This window comes from Mus caroli, unplaced genomic scaffold (assembly GCF_978045245.1).
Source record: "Mus caroli unplaced genomic scaffold, Mus_caroli_1 scaffold_7, whole genome shotgun sequence".
Classification (NCBI taxonomy): Eukaryota; Metazoa; Chordata; class Mammalia; order Rodentia; family Muridae; genus Mus; species Mus caroli.
Genome location: NW_028227262.1, coordinates 63,229,282 through 63,249,460, shown reverse-complemented (window position 1 = coordinate 63,249,460; position 20,179 = coordinate 63,229,282). Strand labels below are relative to the sequence as shown.

Genomic DNA, 20,179 nt, shown 5'->3' with positions numbered 1-20,179 from the left:
TAATAGCTGTTGCTGTTGGGTTAAAAGAAGAATGAAAAAAATTAAGGGAAAATGAGTGACAGCTGAAGACTGGGCAGACTCCCCAAAAAGAGGACCCCCAGGTGTCAGGAGGGGGTAAAGAGGAATGAGTGTTCCTGTGAAACCCCACTGTCCCCAGAGAGTCTGCCAATGAATTATGAGTATCTCAGAGCATGAGGGAAAGGAGTGGGACAGATACAGAATGTCACCTCAGGGTGTGATTTTATTCTATTGGTGGCCTCCCTAAAGAGGGAGGAGTAAAAGAGGGGAGAGAAAACATGGCTTACCACGCTTGGTTTGGGGCATGTCAGTGAGTTTGCATTTGGTTTTAAAAAGCAAATTCATAATTATAGTTGGATACTTGGCAAGGGTGAAAGAAAGGAATGTCTGCCATTTTTGTAGTGGGCTCCCAATTTGACTAAGTTTTGACTGAAAGAACAGGACTTAAAGATGCCAGTTCAGTGCTCCGCTTGAATAACACTGGGTTTCAGCAGGGCCATGGCAGGCAGGAACTGGTTTGCAGAGACTCCAGCAGCCAGTTGGACAGTGGTCAGGAGACAAGAAGGGTTATACAGGCCACCCGCCATGGACGGCAAAGACAAAGGGACATAAATCTAGAAGGTTTCTGTGACTGAAATCCACAGGGCAAGGAGAGGCAGTCATCAAGGTTGATTCTAGTCTACTTGGGACAGTTGCTGGTAAGACAGAGAGGTGGGCCCAGCCTAGGTATAGCCATGTCATGTTACGACTAACCAAAGCCACAGTCCATCGGGCAGGCTGACATTAAGACTGACATTAAGACTGGAAAGGTTCTTTAGCATTTTTTGTGTCTGAATGCAGACTGGAATCCCCTGTGAGACTCTTGGTGCCTTCATGCCGGCTTGGTGGCATACCTAGTGTGGGTGTTGCCCTGGGTGCCATGTGTTTTGGCTCTCTGAGCCACCTCGATCTGTTGGGATGTCAAGTGTCTCTTCTTCCCAGCGTGACTGCTACAGCCCATGCTGTCCTTTGCTTCCCAGCTCTTTGGGGGCTGGAAGCTAGATGTAGAGGTGTCTGAGTTGGTTTTATGTCCACAAGGACATAAAGCTAGAGCCAATTGCTAAGACAGGCTCTCAATTGAGAAAACACTTTCATCCACATTGCCTGCAGGCAAGTCTATAGGATATTTTCTTGATTAATGATTGATGTGGGAGGGCCTAACCCACTGTGGGCATTGTTAACCCTGGGCTGGTGGTCCTGGGTTGTATAAGAAAGCAGGCTGAATAAGTCACTAAGCAAGCTACTAAGCAGTGTCCCTCTATGGCCTCTGTCAATTCCTGCTTCCAGGTTCCTGCCTTGAGTTTCTGCTGTGACTTCCCAGGTGTTTTTATCACAGCAGTAGAAATCCCAGCTAAGACAGGGGAGCTCTTGAGGCATGGACTGGGAAGCCACAGGAGCTGGTGCTGCTGAAAGTGCTCTGGCCCATGGAAAGCCATTTTAATTGTGCTGATTTCCTGCCTGTTCCAGCCCAGTGCAGCCTGACTCTGCAGTTTCTGCTTACACTGAGTTATCACCCCAGAGTAGTTGTAAGAACTCTAGGGCCATTTCACTCCAGTCAGGGGTGGCACAAAGCTGGGTTTACGCGGTTCCTGTGGGAGACAGAGGTCTACCTCCTCATCAGATCAGTTCTGGGGTGAATTCTTTACTGTGTATAGGATATTATTCAGACCCGGCATTTCAAATCCTGTGAGTTCTGACCTCTGAGGCAGTACTAGTTCTTAGGAAGGGCATCAGAAGTTTAAGCAGCGATATCACAGGGTCAGTAATGAAGACAGGGCCATGGAGGGCGGCATAATAGTGGCTATGATCCTGTTGTAGCTAAAATAATTAGTAAATGAAAGCACTGTTTAGCAGTCACCAGCAGGTGCTAGACATGCTAAACACAAGGCCTGGCTTTTGGAAACATCCCTAGTCCCTGAGGTTGCAAGATGAACTTCAAGTCTGGCCTTGAAGACTGTAGGGTACTGAGATGTAAAACTCCAGGCCCACTAGGTAAGCTGCAGAGGGGGCTGTCTCAGGGAGCATAGGCATGTACACCCCCAAATCCATTCTTCTTGCTCCTCATTGAGAGGCCAAGTTCCAGATGGTCGCTTCTCCACCTTCAGGACAGGGAATGAGCAGGGCTGAGCCTCAGCCATGGGTGGGGGACATAGGGGAGGTTGGCCCTGGGTGAGACACCAAAGCACCTGGGGACTGGGCAACAGGACATCCAGGGATGTGTGTGTGTGTGTGTGTGTGTACACATGTCTCACACACACACACACACACACACACACACACACGTCCTGCTCACCAATCTTCAAGAACCTTTGGCTCCTGAGTGTCTTCCCCATGTCTGTTGAATGTCAGTGACTTTCCCCTTCCGAGGATCCCACCCACACAATCCTAGCTCGGTTCACTCCATCCTTTCATTCTATGCAAAATTCTTTCTAGTCCAAGGCTTTCCCACCTTCCTGGGGTGTGGTATTCTTCAGGATGTTTCTGTCTCTGGGGAGTGATCCTCAGACTTCTCACCCTAGCACCAGAGTACAGTGGCTGTCAGTAAAGCGTTTTGGGAAGCCTTGGGCAGGAGTTCTCCTGGTAACATACTCTGCTTTTCCCGCTCTCAGAACAACTATAGTGGCTCCTGTAGCTTCCTCCTGCTCCTCCCTTTCCTGCTCCTCTCTCTCCTTTTCCTCCTCTTCTTCCCTCTCCTCATCCCTCTCCTCCTCCCCCTCCTCCTCTTCCCTCTCCTCCTCCTCCCTCACCTCCTCCTCCCTCTTCTCTTCCTCCTCCTCCATGTCCTCTTCCTCCTCCCTCACCTCCTCCTCCCTCTTCTCTTCCTCCTCCTCCATGTCCTATTCCTCCTCCCTCTCCTCCTCCTCCCTCTCCTCCTCCCTTTCTTCCCCACTTCCCTCCTCCTTCCCCCCTCTGCAGCTTCGCCTCCTTTTTTTTTTTTACCTCTTCCCTTTCTCCTTCTGCTGTCTTCCTCATCCCCTCTTCCACACTTCCTTTTTCCTCCCTCCTCCTCACTCCTCCCTTCCCCCTCCCTTTCTCAGGCCTTCCCTCCTCTCCTTCTTCCCTGCCTTCTTTTTTTAAAATATTTTTATTAGGTATTTTCCTCATTTACATTTCCAATGCTATCCCAAAAGTCCCCCATGCCCTCCCCCCCCACCCCCCTACCCACCCATTCCCACTTTTTGGCCCTGGCGTTCCCCTGTACTGGAACATATAAAGTTTGCATGACCAATGGGCCTCTCTTTCCAGTGATGGCCGACTAGGCCATCATTTGATACATATGCAGCTAGAGTCAAGAGCTCCGGGGTACTGGTTAGTTCATATTGTTGTTCCACCTATAGGGTTGCAGTTCCCTTTAGCTCCTTGGGTACTTTCTCTAACTCCTCCATTGGGGGCCCTGTGTTCCATCCAATAGCTGACTGTGAGCATCCCTTATGTGTTTGCTAGGCCCCGGCATAGTCTCACAAGAGACAGCTATATCAGGGTCCTTTCAGCAAAATCTTGCTAGTGTATGCAATGGTGTCAGCGTTTGGAGGCTGATTATGGGATGGATCCCTGCATATGGCAGTCTCTAGATGGTCCATCCTTTTGTCTCAGCTCCAAACTTTGTCCCCTGACTTCTTTGTCTCCTTCCTTTCCTCTCTCTTCCCTCAGCCTGCAACAAATGGGATCTTAAAGGAAGTTTGGTTCCAGTTATAAAGGCGATAGAGTCTTCTTAACATGGTAATGGTAGTGATTAGCTTTTAAACACTCATTTCTAGATCATTTCTAAGTGGGTCCCAGCAACTGTGGATGAGTCAGGTAAAGAGCTTCGCCTGACTTAGGTGGTGATTAGTGAAGCCGAGGTACTGATGTCTGCACTTTTTTTTTAGCAGTTCCTACCCGGCTGTGTGAAGTGTGGCTGTGCCAGCCCTCCTAATTGTGAAGACCTGTCACTGAAGACAGAGACTGGACAGGCCCAGTTCAGCCTACTGGTAAGTGGTCGATGGCTTTTGGAGACCATAGGGGAAGTTTACTGAGAGCGATGGTCTAGACATTCAAGATATTGCTCTGAACTCCCATATCAGACTGAGAGATACATAGAATATTGTTAGCACTCCATACCCGGTCCCATCCTTAGATGTGCTGGAGCCCTTTGCAGCACCCAGAGACATTGACTCCAGGAAAACCAGATAGCCAGTACTCTGTCTCCCTTTATCAGCTGTTCCTGTTGGTGGGAAGTCCTTTCTCAGGCCCCCCAGGAAAATCTGTCTGTAGTTCCCCTCTGCCAGTTGACTCCCAGACCAGGAAACTAGCCTAAGCTCTCATCCCACAAAGTGGCTTGCTATGTGTTTGGGGGCAGTGGGAAGGAGCAGAGGAGTGAAGGTCTGAGCTAGACAGGGTTCCAGCTGAGTAAATGCTGCCCATGAGACCTCATGAGGTTAGGTGGCCTCTCAGTGGATGTCTGAACATGAAGACAGTAGCACCCACCAATAGAGAGGGCCTGGGTATAAAAATCATGGTGGAGAAGAGAAGTTGCTGGGACCTACAATCTCATTTTGCCAAGGAATCAATGCCTAAGATAACAAGACCCTTATGGGCACTTGTGGAGCCCCAAACCACCTTCACGCCTGTATGGCATGGTTAGAAGCTTATGAAGAGGGGAGGGAATCCTGTAACCCTTCCTTAGATCCAATAATTTATTGGAATGACTCTAAAACACACCAGAAATGCTTTGTTTGCAATCGTGGTTTCACTATAAAGGCACAGAGTCAGGGATAGCTGGTGGAAGAGATGCACACACAGGGTCTAATGTGGATCATTGCTCCCAACATGTGGTCCTGGTCACCACGCCCTGGTGTACAGAGCTGTTTCCTAAGTCAGGGAGCTTTAACATAGATGCGTGGATCATTTGTCCTTTGACGGAACACAGTCTCTAGCGGGGAGAGAGGGTGGGGGTGGGGTGGGGAGAGAACGAGAGTGTGAAGATGAGAATGTGTGCGTGCATCTGGCCTTTCTGAGTGGCCAGACTCTCCCTGAACGCTGTCTGAGGAACCACAGGGCTCAGCTATTTTAGAACAAACTTGGGTTTCCTTGAAAGGAACTCACGATGAGTAACAGAAAGTTCTATCCTTCAGACATTTAGCAAGTTGCAAAGGAGTTTTGAAGCTTAGTACAGAAACTGAGGCAGCATCTCTGAAGCTTGCTCTCATCATGTCTAGCCCAGAGATCTAACTTAACAGCCCCGTGGTCTCTGGGGTGATGTGTCATTTCCCTTGCTATGCTCCGTGTGTTAACAGAGCTCAAGACTGAATTGGCTTCTTGAGCTAAAACACTTCATTATGGTTATTTAGTGTGCTTCTGCTTATGGATGAATCCCAGACTCTCCTCATGAAGTTCCTAATAGCTGAAGATTGCACCCCCTCAGTGGCACCTAGTAAGACTAAAGATGAACACACACACACACACACACACACACACACACACACACACTCACGGACACTTTGCTTTCCTTTAACTGTTGTTCAGTGCAGTTAGGTGAATTGGCCAAAGACCACGTAGCTTCTAAGTGGTGTTGCTGAAACTTGAACCCAGGTGGTTTTACTTCAGTATTGCTCCCTTATCCACTAAGCCATCTTTAGATAACTAGTCACCACCAGCACTGTGGATGGGAGTTGCAGAAAGGATGCCTTGCTTTACAGAATCCCTGTCCCGTGGGGACAGAGTTAGCCATCCTTTTGAAAGCACATGTAGAACCATGGCCAGAGTCATGGCAGGGCAGCTATGGCCCAGTGCCTTTCTGTTAAACAGAATGGACTAAAGTCAGGAGGGCTCAGGACCACACCATCCCAGGCACGGGGATGCAGAAAGCTTGGTGCTTCTGGAACTGGTGGCTTAGAGTCCTACAAGGATGTGTGTTAGGATGTAGGTAGTTCATGTATCCATGATCATACCAAGGTACACACAAGGCAGGGCTGCTTGGTTCTATTTCAAAAACATTCAAGGTTCAGGGCTTTGAAAGTGCTGTGGAGATTGCCTTGGTACCAGGGAGAGCAGTGCCAGCTGAGTGGGGAGGATCCATGGCAGAACTTCTGCTGCCCCATCCATGTCTTCACAGCTTGGATGGGCTGTGTCCTCTGCACCTGTCTTCTCATTCCTTCTTACCCCAAAGGTCCAGGATGAGCTGGCTTCAAGCAGCATGGATGCACAGTGTCCTTGGAAGGAGCCCAGTGGTCATTCTGCTCACCCCTCAGTGAGAGATAGATAAGATGAGGCAGAGAGGGGAAGAGACCCACTGAACACCTGCAGGTGTCAAGGGACAGAGCTGTTCAAAGTATAGAACTGACTTCCAGTCCAGACCTGCTCACCTGAAATGGGCCCCAGCCGCAGGCCTCTCTTTCTCCATTTAGAATATACATGAGGCCTGGACAGCACAGGCCCAACACGAGGTCATAAACTTACTTAAAACACTCTGAGTTTTTTTGTTTAGGGTGTTGGGTAGAGTTGTCTAGCATGTTCCACACTAAATGAGATGCTTCCCCTGTTCCTGGAAGTAGTGTTCTTTTGCGAATTTCTGGACCATAGCTTTTGAGGAGGCCTACAAAAAGAAAAGGGCGTTTATATAATTTGGGATGCTGGGCACAGACACCAGACACAACCTGGGTGAGCAAGTACTTTTCACTATTAACTACACCCTGGCCCATCATAGCCCTCTACATCCTTTTACTAAAGTACCCATGTGTATCTGAATGGCTCCTGCCTGACTCTGTAAGAACTCAATACAGAAAGACTCAAAAAGGTTTGCAGCCCACATTTACACTCCACCTAGGAAGTCTCCTCTGACATCCAGTGGATCAATTAAACTGGACACTTGTTTGAATAGAACCTGATGGTGCATTAGCAGCCCCTATGGGTTATCATCCCAGGAGGTGACCTGCCTTCTCACTTGGAAATAGCCACAGGACATAGTGAGTCACACCACCCTTTGCTTCAGCAAGCAGTTGGCCCACTGGTAGCTCACCCTGTCCTTCTTCTACAGGGTTCCAGGAGTGGATTGAAGCCTTAGCAGGACCATGAGCGAGGACACAGTCCCCGAGGCGGCCTCCCCGCCACCCTCTCAGGGGCAGCACTACTTTGACCGGTTCTCTGAAGATGATCCTGAGTACTTGCGACTTCGCAACCGTGCAGCTGACCTGCGACAGGACTTCAACTTGATGGAGCAGAAGAAGAGGGTCACCATGATCCTGCAGAGCCCTGTGAGTGGGCAGGGCAGGGAGGGCTGGTTTCCCAGAGACTCAAAAGACCAGTGGCTCTGTCTCCCTGTCCCTCACGCAGGGTCTTGACAGTTTAGGCTTGCTGAACAGGATGGGCCTGGCCACGTGGGTAGTTGATCTCTTCTCTGTCTTAGTTAGGGTTGTACTGCTGTGAAGAGACACCATGACCAAGGCAACTTTTACAAGGGCAGCATTTAATTAGGGCTGGCTTACAGGTTCAGTACGTCACAGTGGCAGGCACCCCAAAGCCCCTCCACTCCTTCTCCCTCTCCTCCTAGCCAATCAGTAAGAATCCAGATGTGTGAGAAGAGCCCTGGGTGTGCTAACATGTGGGGCGGGGGGGGGCAGGGGAGGGCATACTTTCTCATTCATTAATTCCCTCTAAAGAGAAGTCCTGCCATGACTGGTACAGCCTTGGCTGTGGCTCAGATAGGAGGGAGCTGGAATCTGGACTAACCGCACAAAAATGGGGTCCAGGTTCTTTACCAGTGTCTTTTTGAATACCTACCCTGCAATCTGAAGAGGCACCTGGGCCCTAGTGAACCTGCATCTGGGGATTCCTCAGGGTCCTTGGCCGTTACTGAAGAGCTGGAAGAGCAATCTCCTGGCTACTTGCAGGACCAGTCCTCCTGTGAAGGAGTTGCAGGAAGGGAGTGGGTGGAGATCACCCCCTGTGCAGCGCTCAGGGACCAGCCCCTCTGAGCTTGCTGTGCCCTCAGCTCCTAGGAACCTGCAGGGGTCCTTAGTTCTCCTGCAAGGAGCTGGGCACCAATCCCTGGGGACCTGTAGGGCCTCGCCATCTTGTGAAATCTTGCTGGGCTCTTGGCCCTCCATGAGGAACAGGGCACCAACCCCTTGGCCTGCTGCAGTCTTTCAGGGAGGAGCTGGAAGGCCTCATCCAGGAGCAAATGAAGAAGGGCAACAACTCCTCCAACATCTGGGCCCTCCGACAGATCGCGGACTTCATGGCCAGCACCTCCCACGCAGTCTTCCCAGCTTCTTCCATGAGTATGTGGGTGCCTGGGTGTCTGCCAGGAGCAGAGGAAGAGGGCTGTGGTTGGGAAGGGAGGAGAAAGCTCCGGAAGCAGCTTGGTTGCTAGGCAATAGCCAAGCTGCAGTTGCATTAGCAGGCCTGGGCAAAGAGATGCCTGGCTCTGCTTCTGATATTGCTGTGAAATAAAGACCCATGGGAGAATTGCTCATGATGCCAGGGGTGGGAAGGGTGGAGGTGACTTCAGGGCATGAGAAGAAGGTGAGTGGAGCCAGGAGACCAGCCAGGATGATCATCATTGAGCAGTAAGAGGAGCTGCGACTATGTGTGTGGGCTCCCTTCCTGAACTGCAGCTCTGCCCACAGCCTGGAAGTTGCATATGACTCAGATGTATAGGGTGATGACCACAACTAAGGACGCATTTGAGAAAGAAAAGCCAAAACCTACTTCGCTGTGTTTTGAGAACTCCAAAAATCACTCTTAGCAATATTTTGATGTATCTTTTTTGGTTTAGTATAGATAGATGATTGAAAGCAGGAAAAAGATATATTTTAATGGTATACCAACTAAATTTTTGCATTGTACATAGGGTTCTGCAGTAATTTTTGTGGCTGCATGCTGATGAATTAGTCATTCCTTCCTGGAGTTTTAGATTGTGTTCATCTCTTTTCTATTATGAAGCACAGTGTGGTAGGCATCCTGGTAAATAAATGTGATGCTACATGCACAACTGTCTTCAAAGGATAAATTATAATAAGAAAATGGTGAAATGCTTGGACTGTCTTCTGAAGATAAATGGTAAGAATGGCTGAAAGAATGCAAATAGGAGCTAGGAAGCATAGCACAAAGCAGATTCTGTCCCTTCACCATCCCGGAGAAAGAGACTTGCCAACCTTGCTCTCAACAGAGTGTGGTGGGCGTGGCCCTGCTTCCACCTCGTCTCAGACTGTTAGTCGCTGTTCCTCCCTTCCCCCTGAGACAGGCTGTACCTAAGCCTTCGTCTGTGCTTTTTAATAGCAAAATGTCTGTTCCCATGCTTTGTCAGTTTTCCTATTAGTGTGCTGTGAATAGGTTTTTAAAATCTTTATAAATTTATGCTATTTCCCCACAATCTGTCGAAAATATTACAGTCATTTCTCAGTTTCTCTTTTGACTTTTAATTTTGCTCATAGCATTTGTTATATTGTAGAATACATTGTTACAGAACAGAGCTTCTGTTCTTTTCCTTTGTGTCTTCCACTGCTGGCCACCTGCCTAGACAATAGGTCAAAGGGCCATAGTTAATCACCAATTTATCTTAATCTCTTAGGCAAATTTATTCTATAAAGTAATTTTGGAGTTACTTTGTCAAGCTCTATTCTCCTCTGCCTTAAAATAATCCTTCTAGGATTTTGATTTGAGTTGTGTTGGGATTGACTTGGTAGAGGAGTTGGAATTCTTTATTTTTATTTTAGAATATAGTTTCTGTGGGGGAAATGTGTATGGTTGGTTCTAGAATATTCTACTTAGTGTGTGGGAGATAATTTTAAAATATTTTAGAAAGCTGATTTAGAATATTGAGAAACAAGGTATGTTTATGCTAGTCCTATAATATCCACCTGGAAAGCTTACAAGTTATTTTCATATGATCTGATGATGTCTTAAGCCCATCCAGAAAAAAATATATAATTTGGTTGTTATAAATGAATCTTTATGCAACTTTTTCTTGAATATGCATATACACATTATCTAGAGTTTTAAAATCATTTTATTATTTTATTTATTTATGTGCATGCGTATGTATGTGTGTATGTATGTAATCATACCTATGTTTGTGAGTATATATATATATACATATTTATATATATGTATATATGGAGGTCAGAAGTCAGCCCACAAGAATTGGTTCTCTCCTTCCACCATGGAAGCCCCTTGACAGCAAAGCACTTTCCCCCTCTGAGCTATCTTTCTGGCCTTGTGTTTTTATATATAGAAAAATCACATTGTCTGCAAACATTGACATTTTGCCTTAGTCTGCCAGCATTTTGCCTTTGGCCTTATTTTTTCTAGTTTTCTGGTTATATCCCCTCAGGCTTTGGAATGACATTTAATAATTTAGAGAGTAGTCATCCTTGTCTTGCATCTGACTTTAATGGAAATTCTGTCATCATAGAAGTTGAGATCATTATTCTTTATCACGTTGAGAAAATGTCTTTTTTCTAGCTCATCATAGCTTTCTGTTCAGAAATAGATTTTGAGAAATAACATTATGCATTTGGGGTACTGATCCCTTTATGTCCCCTTGAGCAATTGTCACAATGAGTTATAGTGACAGATCTCGGAATACCAGGTTCTAAATTATCTCTGGTTCTGTGTGTGTGTGTGTGTGTGTGTGTGTGTATGTGTGTGTACACTCAAGTTCACATATAAGCACATATGCATGTGGAAACCAGAGTTCAATCTTACAGGTTGATCCTTCAGAGCAACCCACCACATATTTTGAGAGAGGGCCTCTCACTGGCCTAGAACTCACATCAGCTAGATGGACAGTCCCAGAACTCCTTCTGTTTCTATCTCCCCAGTGCTAGGATTACCAAGTGTGTCCCAAGATACTTGGCTTTTTTTTTTTTTTTACATGGGTTCTCTGGTGATTGGTGATGAACACGGGCCCTCCTTCTTGACGGCAGCCTCTTTACCAGCTGAGCCATCTTCTTGGCTCTAGTTCCTTATTCTGATACGCTGTTGTGGGTTTTACTGTTAGACTTCTGTTAAGGATTTAAGCACATATATTCTCATGTGAGGGTGAGCAGTCCACTCTAGGGCAATCAGCCATGACTTTAATCATGAGCAGGGAGACTCCACCTTTCTCCTTGCCCTGATGGAGTTTAAGCAAAGCAGGAACATCTCTCTCAAAGGCTTACAGCTCACTTTCACAGTTATCCAGATCTAGAGCATTTCCAGAGATTCTTAATGCTTACCCCTTCAGTTCTTACCTGGCATTTAAAATTTTATTTTGCTGCTGTGTTGGTAAATTTTGATCATATATTTTATATGAAAATATCTATGTTGATGGATTCTCTTTAAAATGAGGTGACTTACAATACACCTTTTATTTTTAGGTCTTGTGCTGGGTGGTGGCTGGGTTTTATGCTGGCTTCTACTGTACTGTGTTCTCAGTTTCCCTTATTGAACAAATCATATTTATTTATTCATAGGTTTTACACACTAATTCTCGTATTTGTTTATCAGTTCTTAATTTTTTCCCCCGATTACTAATTTCTTTTCCAACAACAGGGATCAAACTCAGAGCTTTGTACCTGCCAAACAAGCACTGCTTGCCCAAGCTATAGCCTAGGCGTTAGTGGGAGGAGACAGGGAGCAGAGTCGAATCACATAGTTCTGATTGGCCAAGACGTTAACCCTCATGCCTTCACCTCACAAGGGCTGGGGTTATACATGGACTTTACCACATCTGGCTGGCTTTGGTTTTGCACTTACTATTTTCCACACTATTTATGTTCCAGTTTCTTATTGCTATGTTAAACACCACAACCAAGAGCACTGAGAGCAAAGGGTTTATTTGGCTTACATGTCAGAACATCATTGAGGGAAGTCCAGGCAGGAACTCATCGTTGAAGGGCAGGAACTAAAGCAGAAGTCACGGAGGAGGGCTGCTTACTGGTTTGCTTAGCTTGCTTTTTGAATAACCCAGGACCATCAGCCCAAAGGTGACCACGCCCACAGTGGGCTGGGCCCTCCCACATCAATCATTAAGCAAGAAAATGTACCTACAGACATGACTGAAGGTCAATCCGATGGACACAATTCCCCCAGATAAGATTCCCTCTTCCTGGATATGCCTACATTTGTATCCATTAACCACAGCTGCACACACACATGTTTTGATGGGCTGGCAGTGAACCACAGCTGCACACACATTGTTTTGATGGTGCTGCAGTGAACCACAGCTGCACACACATGTTTTGATGGGCTGGCAGTGAACCACAGCTGCACACACATTGTTTTGATGGTGCTGCAGTGAACCACAGCTGCACACACGTTGTTTTGATGGGCTGGCAGTGAACCACAGCTGCACACACGTTGTTTTGATGGTGCTGCAGTGAACCACAGCTGCACACATGCCAGGCACGCACTGAGCAGCAGCCCCCCTTGGTCTGTTTTTTATCCCTTGAGCTGTCTTTTCTCATTGCCAAGCTATTGAATGCTTATTCTTCTATAGATCGGTCAATGTCAGCCTTCATAGAATTAGAAGTTCTTAAGTTCCATGTCAAGGGTTCAGTGAGAGCTTTTTGCAACCTAATATAATTATTTTAAAATGATCTATAGTTAGAGGCAGTCTCTAGGACACTCAATTTAATTTATATCTCCATTTTCATTGGATTTTGTCAAAAGTGAAGGTTGGTCCATCCACTTCATTATTGTTCATTTCTCTTTGTGCTTAGCATATGTTTTACTTCACGTTTTGTTTGTTTTGAGATGGGCTCCCACTTTGACATCCTGAGTGCTGGAATTACAGAATTACAGAAACATTTTACCATACCCAACCTGGTCCTGACAAAATAATACTTTGATAATGGTAATATGACCTTTAAATTTTTTACTTAACCAGTGGACTTTTAAAAAGAAAATGTGGTGTGCATGTGCATATGTGTGTGCATGCATGCATGTGTGTACATGGCGAGTGTATGTGTGTGTGTGTATAAATGTATGCCCCTGACATAGGTGCTGGGAACTGAGCTTAGTCTTTGCAAGAGCAACAAATGCTCTTTACCGCTGATGTCTCTCGAGCCCTTAGCTTGTATATACCTTCCTCTGCTCCCCTGAAGCTCATAGGCAGTAACCATCATGGTTAAGGGAACAGACTGCCCATAAGCTCAGACGTCAGGGGTGCCCTGAGGATAAGATTGCTAGCCCCCTCTCCCAGGGGCCCATTTCCAAATCTCTCAGACTTTCCCTCAATTTCCTAGAGAAAAGTGACACATGATTGCATGGCTATCTGTCCTAATAGAAACAGACACACGCCACCAGACATTGCAGCTCTCTAGCCAGACTTGGCTTCTGGGGTCTGAGTCTCTCAAACATGATTTGGGGGAAAGTTGAGAAAATGTCTTCATGGTTGATGTGGCTTTCTATGTGCTTTGTTTCCAAGCCACAGAGGAAGTTCTGTTGCATGGTCACTCAAAACACAGCGACAGCAGGCGTTCTGTCCAGCACCTCTGACACCTCTGCACACTTCCACTCAGAAACCATTCTGCAGTTACCTGGTCATTCTGCAGTTACCCAGTCATTCTGCGTTTACACAACCAATGCTCCTCTTTAGGGTTTATGGCAGCCTTGGCATTCTAAGAACTCTTTGTTCATGGCTTTGAGCCTTGATGTGGCTTTGTTTATTTTGTTTCCTTAAGACAAATTCTCCTATAGCCCAGACTGGTCTCAGACTTGGTCTTTAGCCCAGGATAATCCCTAACTTCTGGTCGTCCTGCCTTCACGTCCTAAGTGAGTGCTGAGTTACAGACGTGCATTACCACCATGACTTTTTGCAGTGCTAGGGGTGAGCCTATGGATGAGTGCACGTTGGTCACACGCTGAACCACCTGAATTATTGGCTTTCCTCCAAAAGCAGCACCAGTTTCAATAGAGGAGAGGGCTTTGCAAGAGTGGCATGGCCACTCTACAACCTTTCTTCCTCTAGGTGTGAGTCAAGGGCTGTTTGATCCTCTGGCAGGTGCAGATCTTTTACCATGGTAGCATTAGTCAGTGAGATCTAGAGGGGCACAGGACAAGGACCAGGCTGGCTGGTGGGGACTCTTGTCCTCAGGGAGATGCACTGTCCCCTCCCATCCCTGCAGACTTCTCCATGATGACACCCATCAACGACCTCCACACTGCCGACTCCCTGAACCTGGCCAAGGGGGAGAGGCTTATGCGGTGCAAGATCAGCAGTGTCTACCGTCTCCTGGACCTCTACGGCTGGGCGCAGCTCAGTGACACCTACGTCACGGTGAGGAGCAGGTGCCCTGTGTCCGTTTGCCCATCCTCCTATCCCCACAAAACCTAAAGGGAAGACTCCTGACTCTTTAACCTAGGACCAAGCACTGTCAGTGGCCCTAGGTTAAAATCCACTCACCTCTTCCAAGATTGCTAACCACAATGGACATCAGGAGAGACAACCCGCCCCCTGGGTGCCTCTTTGGATGGGAACCAGCTCTTGTATCCCGGGCCGTGCCTAACTCTGGAGGCTCCATTTCCACAGTTTAAAGAAAGACTAAACCTCCTCATCTCTCTGGGGAGGAGGGTTCACTAGAGGAAGCCTTGGTGCAGTGAGTTCAAGGAGAAAAGGATTTAAACAGCCTCCGAGGAAGTGTCTGTTTTCCCTCTCTGTTTGGCCCTGAGTCTCTTATCTGTCTTCCCAGCTGAGAGTGAGCAAGGAGCAGGACCACTTCCTGATCAGCCCCAAGGGAGTTTCCTGCAGCGAGGTCACAGCCTCCAGCCTGGTAAGTGTGGTCCAGCAACAGTGCCAACCTTTACTAAGATGACAGTACCCATCTGACCATGGAGGGACAGGTCATCTCCACGTTAAAGCCTACTGCTCTGTTCCTTGAGGGACTCGGCTCTCCCTGGGCAGAGAAGATGCATGGCCACAATGGGTTCCTAAGGCATGATGTGGTTGGGGTTCAGGCCACAAACACAGCGGGAGGGAGGACAGAATGGGCCTGGGGTCCCGGGTAGACTCTTGGCTTCAAGTTAGAGCTCATGTCATGAGGAAAGCTTCCTCAGATTGGGACACACTGTTCTCAGAGCAGGAGATTAAGAGACTTGCAAGCATGGCTCAGCATTTGGAATCTGGAGGTGGAAGCAAGGCAATCTGTTTTCTTTGTTCACGGATTGTCTTAAACAGAGGTGTGGAGGCCAGCAGACATCAGGACAATTGCAGTTCTGGGCTTGTGTGCTTAGTGGGCCTGCTGATCAGCTGGGCTGGCGGCTGAGGTTGAGTACCGAGAAGCTGGTGGGGGGTGGGGTGGATTCCCTGGGGCAGAGGCAGTTGGTATTGTGATGTGTTCAGAAGTGGGAATCACAAGCAGGAGGTGGTCTGAGGTATGGGCAGACCCTGCAGGCTGTGGAAGTCACTCCTAGGAGGTAGTGTAGGGTGTGGACCAACCCTGGGATGCTGTGCACGGAGGTACAGCTCCTACCCTAAAAGGGGGGAATGTGGTTGGGGAGGAGGAGAGGAGCAGGTGAAATCATGAGGTGCCACTCCCTGCAGTGTCTCACGATGCACTTCTTTTGTAAATGTGCACAGCAGCAGAGCCCAAGCCTGAGCTCTGGGGAGGTCCTCAGGGTTCTCATCTCCACAGAGGCACCAGGTGGACTGGCCACCGTCTCACTAGGTTGTGGAGATTCTTGAATGACCCAAGTCACAGGTGCATTGATGAGATAAGGGACACAGGAGCCACTCAGAGGAACAGGGAACCAGGCTGAGCACGTGCATTTGTTTTAAGGATCGTGACCTGGAGGAGTTGTTGTCACACCCAGCCAGCGTCATGCCACTCCTAACCCAGGAACCCACTCCACAGAGAGGTTTGCAGTGGGCCTGTTGGATGCTGCTCCTGTGCTATTAGCACAGAGTACAATAGTGTGCCCATCCCCATACCACGATGTCACTGCCCTTTAGTCCCTCTTTTGTCTGTGGAATTTGGGGAATGGGGTGCGAGAGCATTTGTGGAGCTGCCTTCAGTGTTAGAGTCTGGCTGTCATAGGTGCTTCCTGTTTTGAGGGCCAACTTAACAGTGATTTTCCTTCTTTCCCCATCTCCCTCTCCTCCCCCCCCCCCTTCTTTCTTTCTAAGAAACTAAAATCTCACTAACGTGTGTAAAGTGTAATCATATTCCTGTGAGCCCAGGGCAGCAGAGTGCCTGAGAACCAGAGCGCATGCTCGCCAAAGTGTCAGGATATCAGCTCTCAGCCTGAGCCATGACCCCGTATCAAATATATACATTGCAATTCATAACAGCTGCAAAACTATAGTTTTGAAGTAGCAACAAAATAATTTTATGGTCGGGGGTGACCACAACATGAAGAATTGTACGAAAGGGTCACAGCGTTAGAAAGGCTGAGAACCACTAGGTTAAGAAAACCTTGCCTCAGAATCTAGGTTTCTGTTGGGTGATTTGGGTCTTTGTGGGGTGGACCTTGCAATGTGCTGCGAGGGTTGGTGGGGACACCTTGAGGATGAAATATCTTACCATTTCTATGCAGAAGGTCACTGTCTTGTACCAGTCAGTAAAAGCCCTTCTGTGTGTGATGTTGGTGCTTTGTGAATCCATTTGTCCATTTGTTAAGTAGGAACACTAAAACCAATAGCAACATATTTCTCTCTCTCTCTCTCTCTCTCTCTCTCTCTCTCTCTCTCTCTCTCTCTCTCTCTCTCTCTCCCTCCCTCTCTCTCTCTTCCTCTCTCTATCTCTCTCTCCCTCCCTCCCTCCCTCCCTCCCTCGCTCCCTCCCTCTTGCTGGCTCCTTGCTGGCAGGTCCAGGTGAGAGGAGAGAGGTCCCAGTCCTGTGGAGGTCTCTCTGGGGCTGAGCAGGATGGCGAGTGTTGATGGCCCAAAAGAAACACACCTGGGCTGGGAGTCTGTCAAAGCAGGAACTCAACTTTATGGCGTCAGCCTCTCAATTACATAAGTTTGGAACGTAGGAAGGGGGATTTTTGGTGGGGTAAGATGATGTAGGAGGTGGGGAAGGGTGACAAAGGGTATGGAGTGACTGACAGGGCCAATGGCAAAGCTCTACATTGGCAATGGCTAGGCAGAGGCAGGGCCAAACAGGTCTTGCTGAGTCACCCGATATGGAAGTGACTGAGACAGGTCTGAAAACTTAAGCCAGGCTTGGGTTTGTCCTCAAGGTCCAAACCAGAGCCAGAATGGGGCCCTGCACCCTCTATGTGGTGTGTGTGTGTGTGTCTGAGTGCATCTGCGTGTGTTTGCACATGCATGTGTGCATATGTGTGTGTACATATACACATGCATACATGTATGTGCTCTTTCTCCTACCAGCACTCACTGTATGTGTGCCTGTCTCTTTCTCTTGTTTGCTCATTTGCTCTCTCACCCTCTCTTACTCTCCTTTTTCCCCCTCCCACTCTAGTCTACCCCTCCCCTATCCCCTTTCTCCTCCTCCTCCATTCTCCCTTACTGTTTCTTCATGCACATGTTGTGTGTGGCATTTCTTAGCCAAGCCACTTGCTTGTCTCTTGAAGTAGAAAACAAGCTAAGAAAGGGACATCTTTCCATTGGTCCCTTTTCTGTGACAGGTGAAAGGTGTTCAGTATGTCATTCTCTTTACCTTTGTATATTAAGATGTTTCACAAATGAGGTGGCTCAGCTTAGACATGACTTCCTCTGGGAAGGTTTCTGCAGGCATTCAAGATTCTTCTTAGCGGCTTCTAGAGGACTCTAGCACTGATTCTCTTCTAGCTCATTACTGGGAGTGGGTATGTGGGCCACAGCCTGGACATCATTTGGGAAATTGCTAGAAGTATCGTTTTTTCTATGTTTAGAAACTATTTTGACAGTGTCTGAAGCAATGCATAATAAAGTCTGAGAAACGGCCCCACCACTTTCCCTGCAGAATCCACCTGCCACCCCTTAGGATTCACCACAGGCAGGACTCCCTGTTGCTGTACCCCAGCACCAGGGGTACCCCAGTCATTGCTCCTGTTGTCTGGAGTGGTGAACGTGGGCCAGGGAATGCACTGGGCCCATGTGTGGAAGAGGGCAGGAGCCCTGAGTCTGGTCTCTTCTTTACTGCCTAGATTAAGGTGAACATTCTGGGAGAGGTGGTGGAGAAGGGCAGCAGTTGCTTCCCGGTGGACACCACGGGCTTCAGTCTGCACTCAGCCATCTATGCCGCCAGGCCCGACGTGCGGTGTGCCATCCACCTGCACACGCCTGCCACCGCAGCGGTGAGTAGTGCCTGACTTCCTGTGGCAGCCAGCCTGGAGTGCCTAAGTTTCTCCCTGAGCAGATATCATCTGGAGTATAGCCATGTCATCATCTAAAAATTCTGGAAAGGGGGCAGAGAGATGGTTCAGTAGTTAAGAGCTGCTCTTCCAGAGGACTTCGCTTCCATTCTCAGCAGCCATATGGCCGCTCACAGCTGTCTGTAACCCTAGTCCCAGGAAATTTGACACCCTCTGTTCTGGCCTTTGCAGGTACTGCATGCAGGTGATGCTCAGACAAACATGAAGGCAAAACACCCATACACATAAAATAAAAAATAAAAATAATGATAAAAAATGTTTGTAAAGATCTGGAACTCAGGCCAAGAGGGTGAATTCTCAGCTTAGGACTTTCTATTCCAGCCCTCTTTTCATTACCAAGGTCTCGGTGAAGCGTGAAGGGGGTGGGAATGTGTATTTCACAGACTCCCCTCTGCTGTGGCTACAGCTGAGAACTCAGCCAGGCAACTGCACCTTCCAAGTGTCCACCCACGTCACTGTGGTTGGGCTTCAGGCTGCCCTGTCCCGGCAGGACCCAGCCCTTCAGAGAAGCGAGTAAGCTGGTGGGAAGTGAGCCTGCAGACTTTCCTATAGTTCCGGGCAGCTCAGATCTGGGGAAGGGTCCAGTAAAACGGGGAGAGGACAGGGCACAGGTAGCACCTGAGGCCAGCTCTTCAAGTGTGTGGAGGACGATGCAGTGTCACTTGGAGAAACAGTACACACTGGGCATTGCCTTGGCTGTCATCCTCTGCTGGCACCAGACCTGTAGGGTCGGAGCACATAGCAGTAGCTTGTTGATTTCTGAGGGAAACACACAGGTCATGGGGTATAGACATCCCTGAACTGGGACCAAGACACAATAGGGTGTTTGTGTTGAGGGTCTCTGAAATCTCGGGCTGATTTGGGGCAGTGAGGCAAGATCAGGAAGGCCCTTCCACACCTCACCATGCTATTCGTTTTCAATGATAAATGAGGTAGGGCTCTGCGTTGGTTTACTTTCCTGGCCTGAATCAACAGGGATCCAAGAGCTTGTTTTAATCTTACAACCTGCAGTCTCCATCATTCAGAGGAGTCAGGGCAAGAACCCAGGGTAGGAACCTGGAGGCAGAAACTGATGCAGAGGCCATGGAGGTACTTTGCTTACTGACTTAGTCCCCATAGCTTGCTCAGCCTATTTTCTTGATAGCATCCAGGGCCACCAACATCAGAGTGGCATACCCACAGTGAGCTGGGCCTCTTACATCAATCATCAAAAAAGCAAACGGCCCACAGGCTTGCCCAAGGGCCAACCTGGTGGGAGTATTTTCTTAATTGATGCTCCCTCTTCTAAAACGACTCCAGCTTATGTCAAGAGTTTTAGCCTGGGTCCTTACACTTACCCTGTGCCAGGGCTATACTCAGGGGGGAAACGTTTCTGCCAATCCTACCTCCTCACAGAACAAAGCTGGGACTGGGCTAGTACCCTCCTTGGTGTGCTCTGCTCAGCTGTCCTCACAGCCTTGGAGTGATGTGCAAGAGAATGAGAAGCCCTTAGAGTCCTCAGTGAGAAAGGCCTGGGTGGTACAGGCTTCTTCCTCCCCATGACCATCCCACACTCCCTGGCCCCAGAGCAGGGCTGGCGTGCTGTGCTCTGAGGAGAGAGGACCAGGGCACCCTGGTTCTGGGCTGCAGTTGCTAGGCAACTATTGTTTTCCTGTAGGTGTCAGCTATGAAGTGCGGCCTCCTGCCGGTCTCCCATAATGCCCTGCTGGTGGGGGACATGGCCTACTATGACTTCAATGGGGAAATGGAGCAGGAAGCTGACCGAATCAACTTGCAGAAGTGCCTTGGACCCACCTGCAAGGTTTGTTTCTAGGGGCAGGGGTGTTGCTGTGGAGTGGTACTG

The 20,179-nt window shown here is 48.3% G+C and overlaps 1 protein-coding gene across 7 annotated transcripts in view; it reads left to right on the top strand.

Moving 5' to 3' along the window:
• The window catches only part of Add2 (adducin 2), a 98,518-nt gene that overhangs the window by 51,874 nt on the left and 26,465 nt on the right, over positions 1-20,179 (top strand). For 3 of the 7 annotated variants that reach the window (XM_085840422.1, XM_085840424.1, XM_085840427.1), the window contains exons 2-8: positions 3,930-4,028; positions 7,073-7,289; positions 8,177-8,315; positions 14,148-14,299; positions 14,712-14,792; positions 18,109-18,258; positions 19,994-20,137. In XM_085840422.1, the coding sequence (XP_085696548.1) occupies positions 7,107-7,289; positions 8,177-8,315; positions 14,148-14,299; positions 14,712-14,792; positions 18,109-18,258; positions 19,994-20,137 (849 nt within the window). In that variant the 5' untranslated portion in view covers positions 3,930-4,028; positions 7,073-7,106. Of the gene's footprint in view, positions 1-3,755; positions 3,778-3,926; positions 4,029-7,072; positions 7,290-8,176; positions 8,316-14,147; positions 14,300-14,711; positions 14,793-18,108; positions 18,259-19,993; positions 20,138-20,179 lie in introns of those variants that run through there. The other 4 variants (XM_085840421.1, XM_085840423.1, XM_085840426.1 and 1 more) reach the window with 2 other exon arrangements.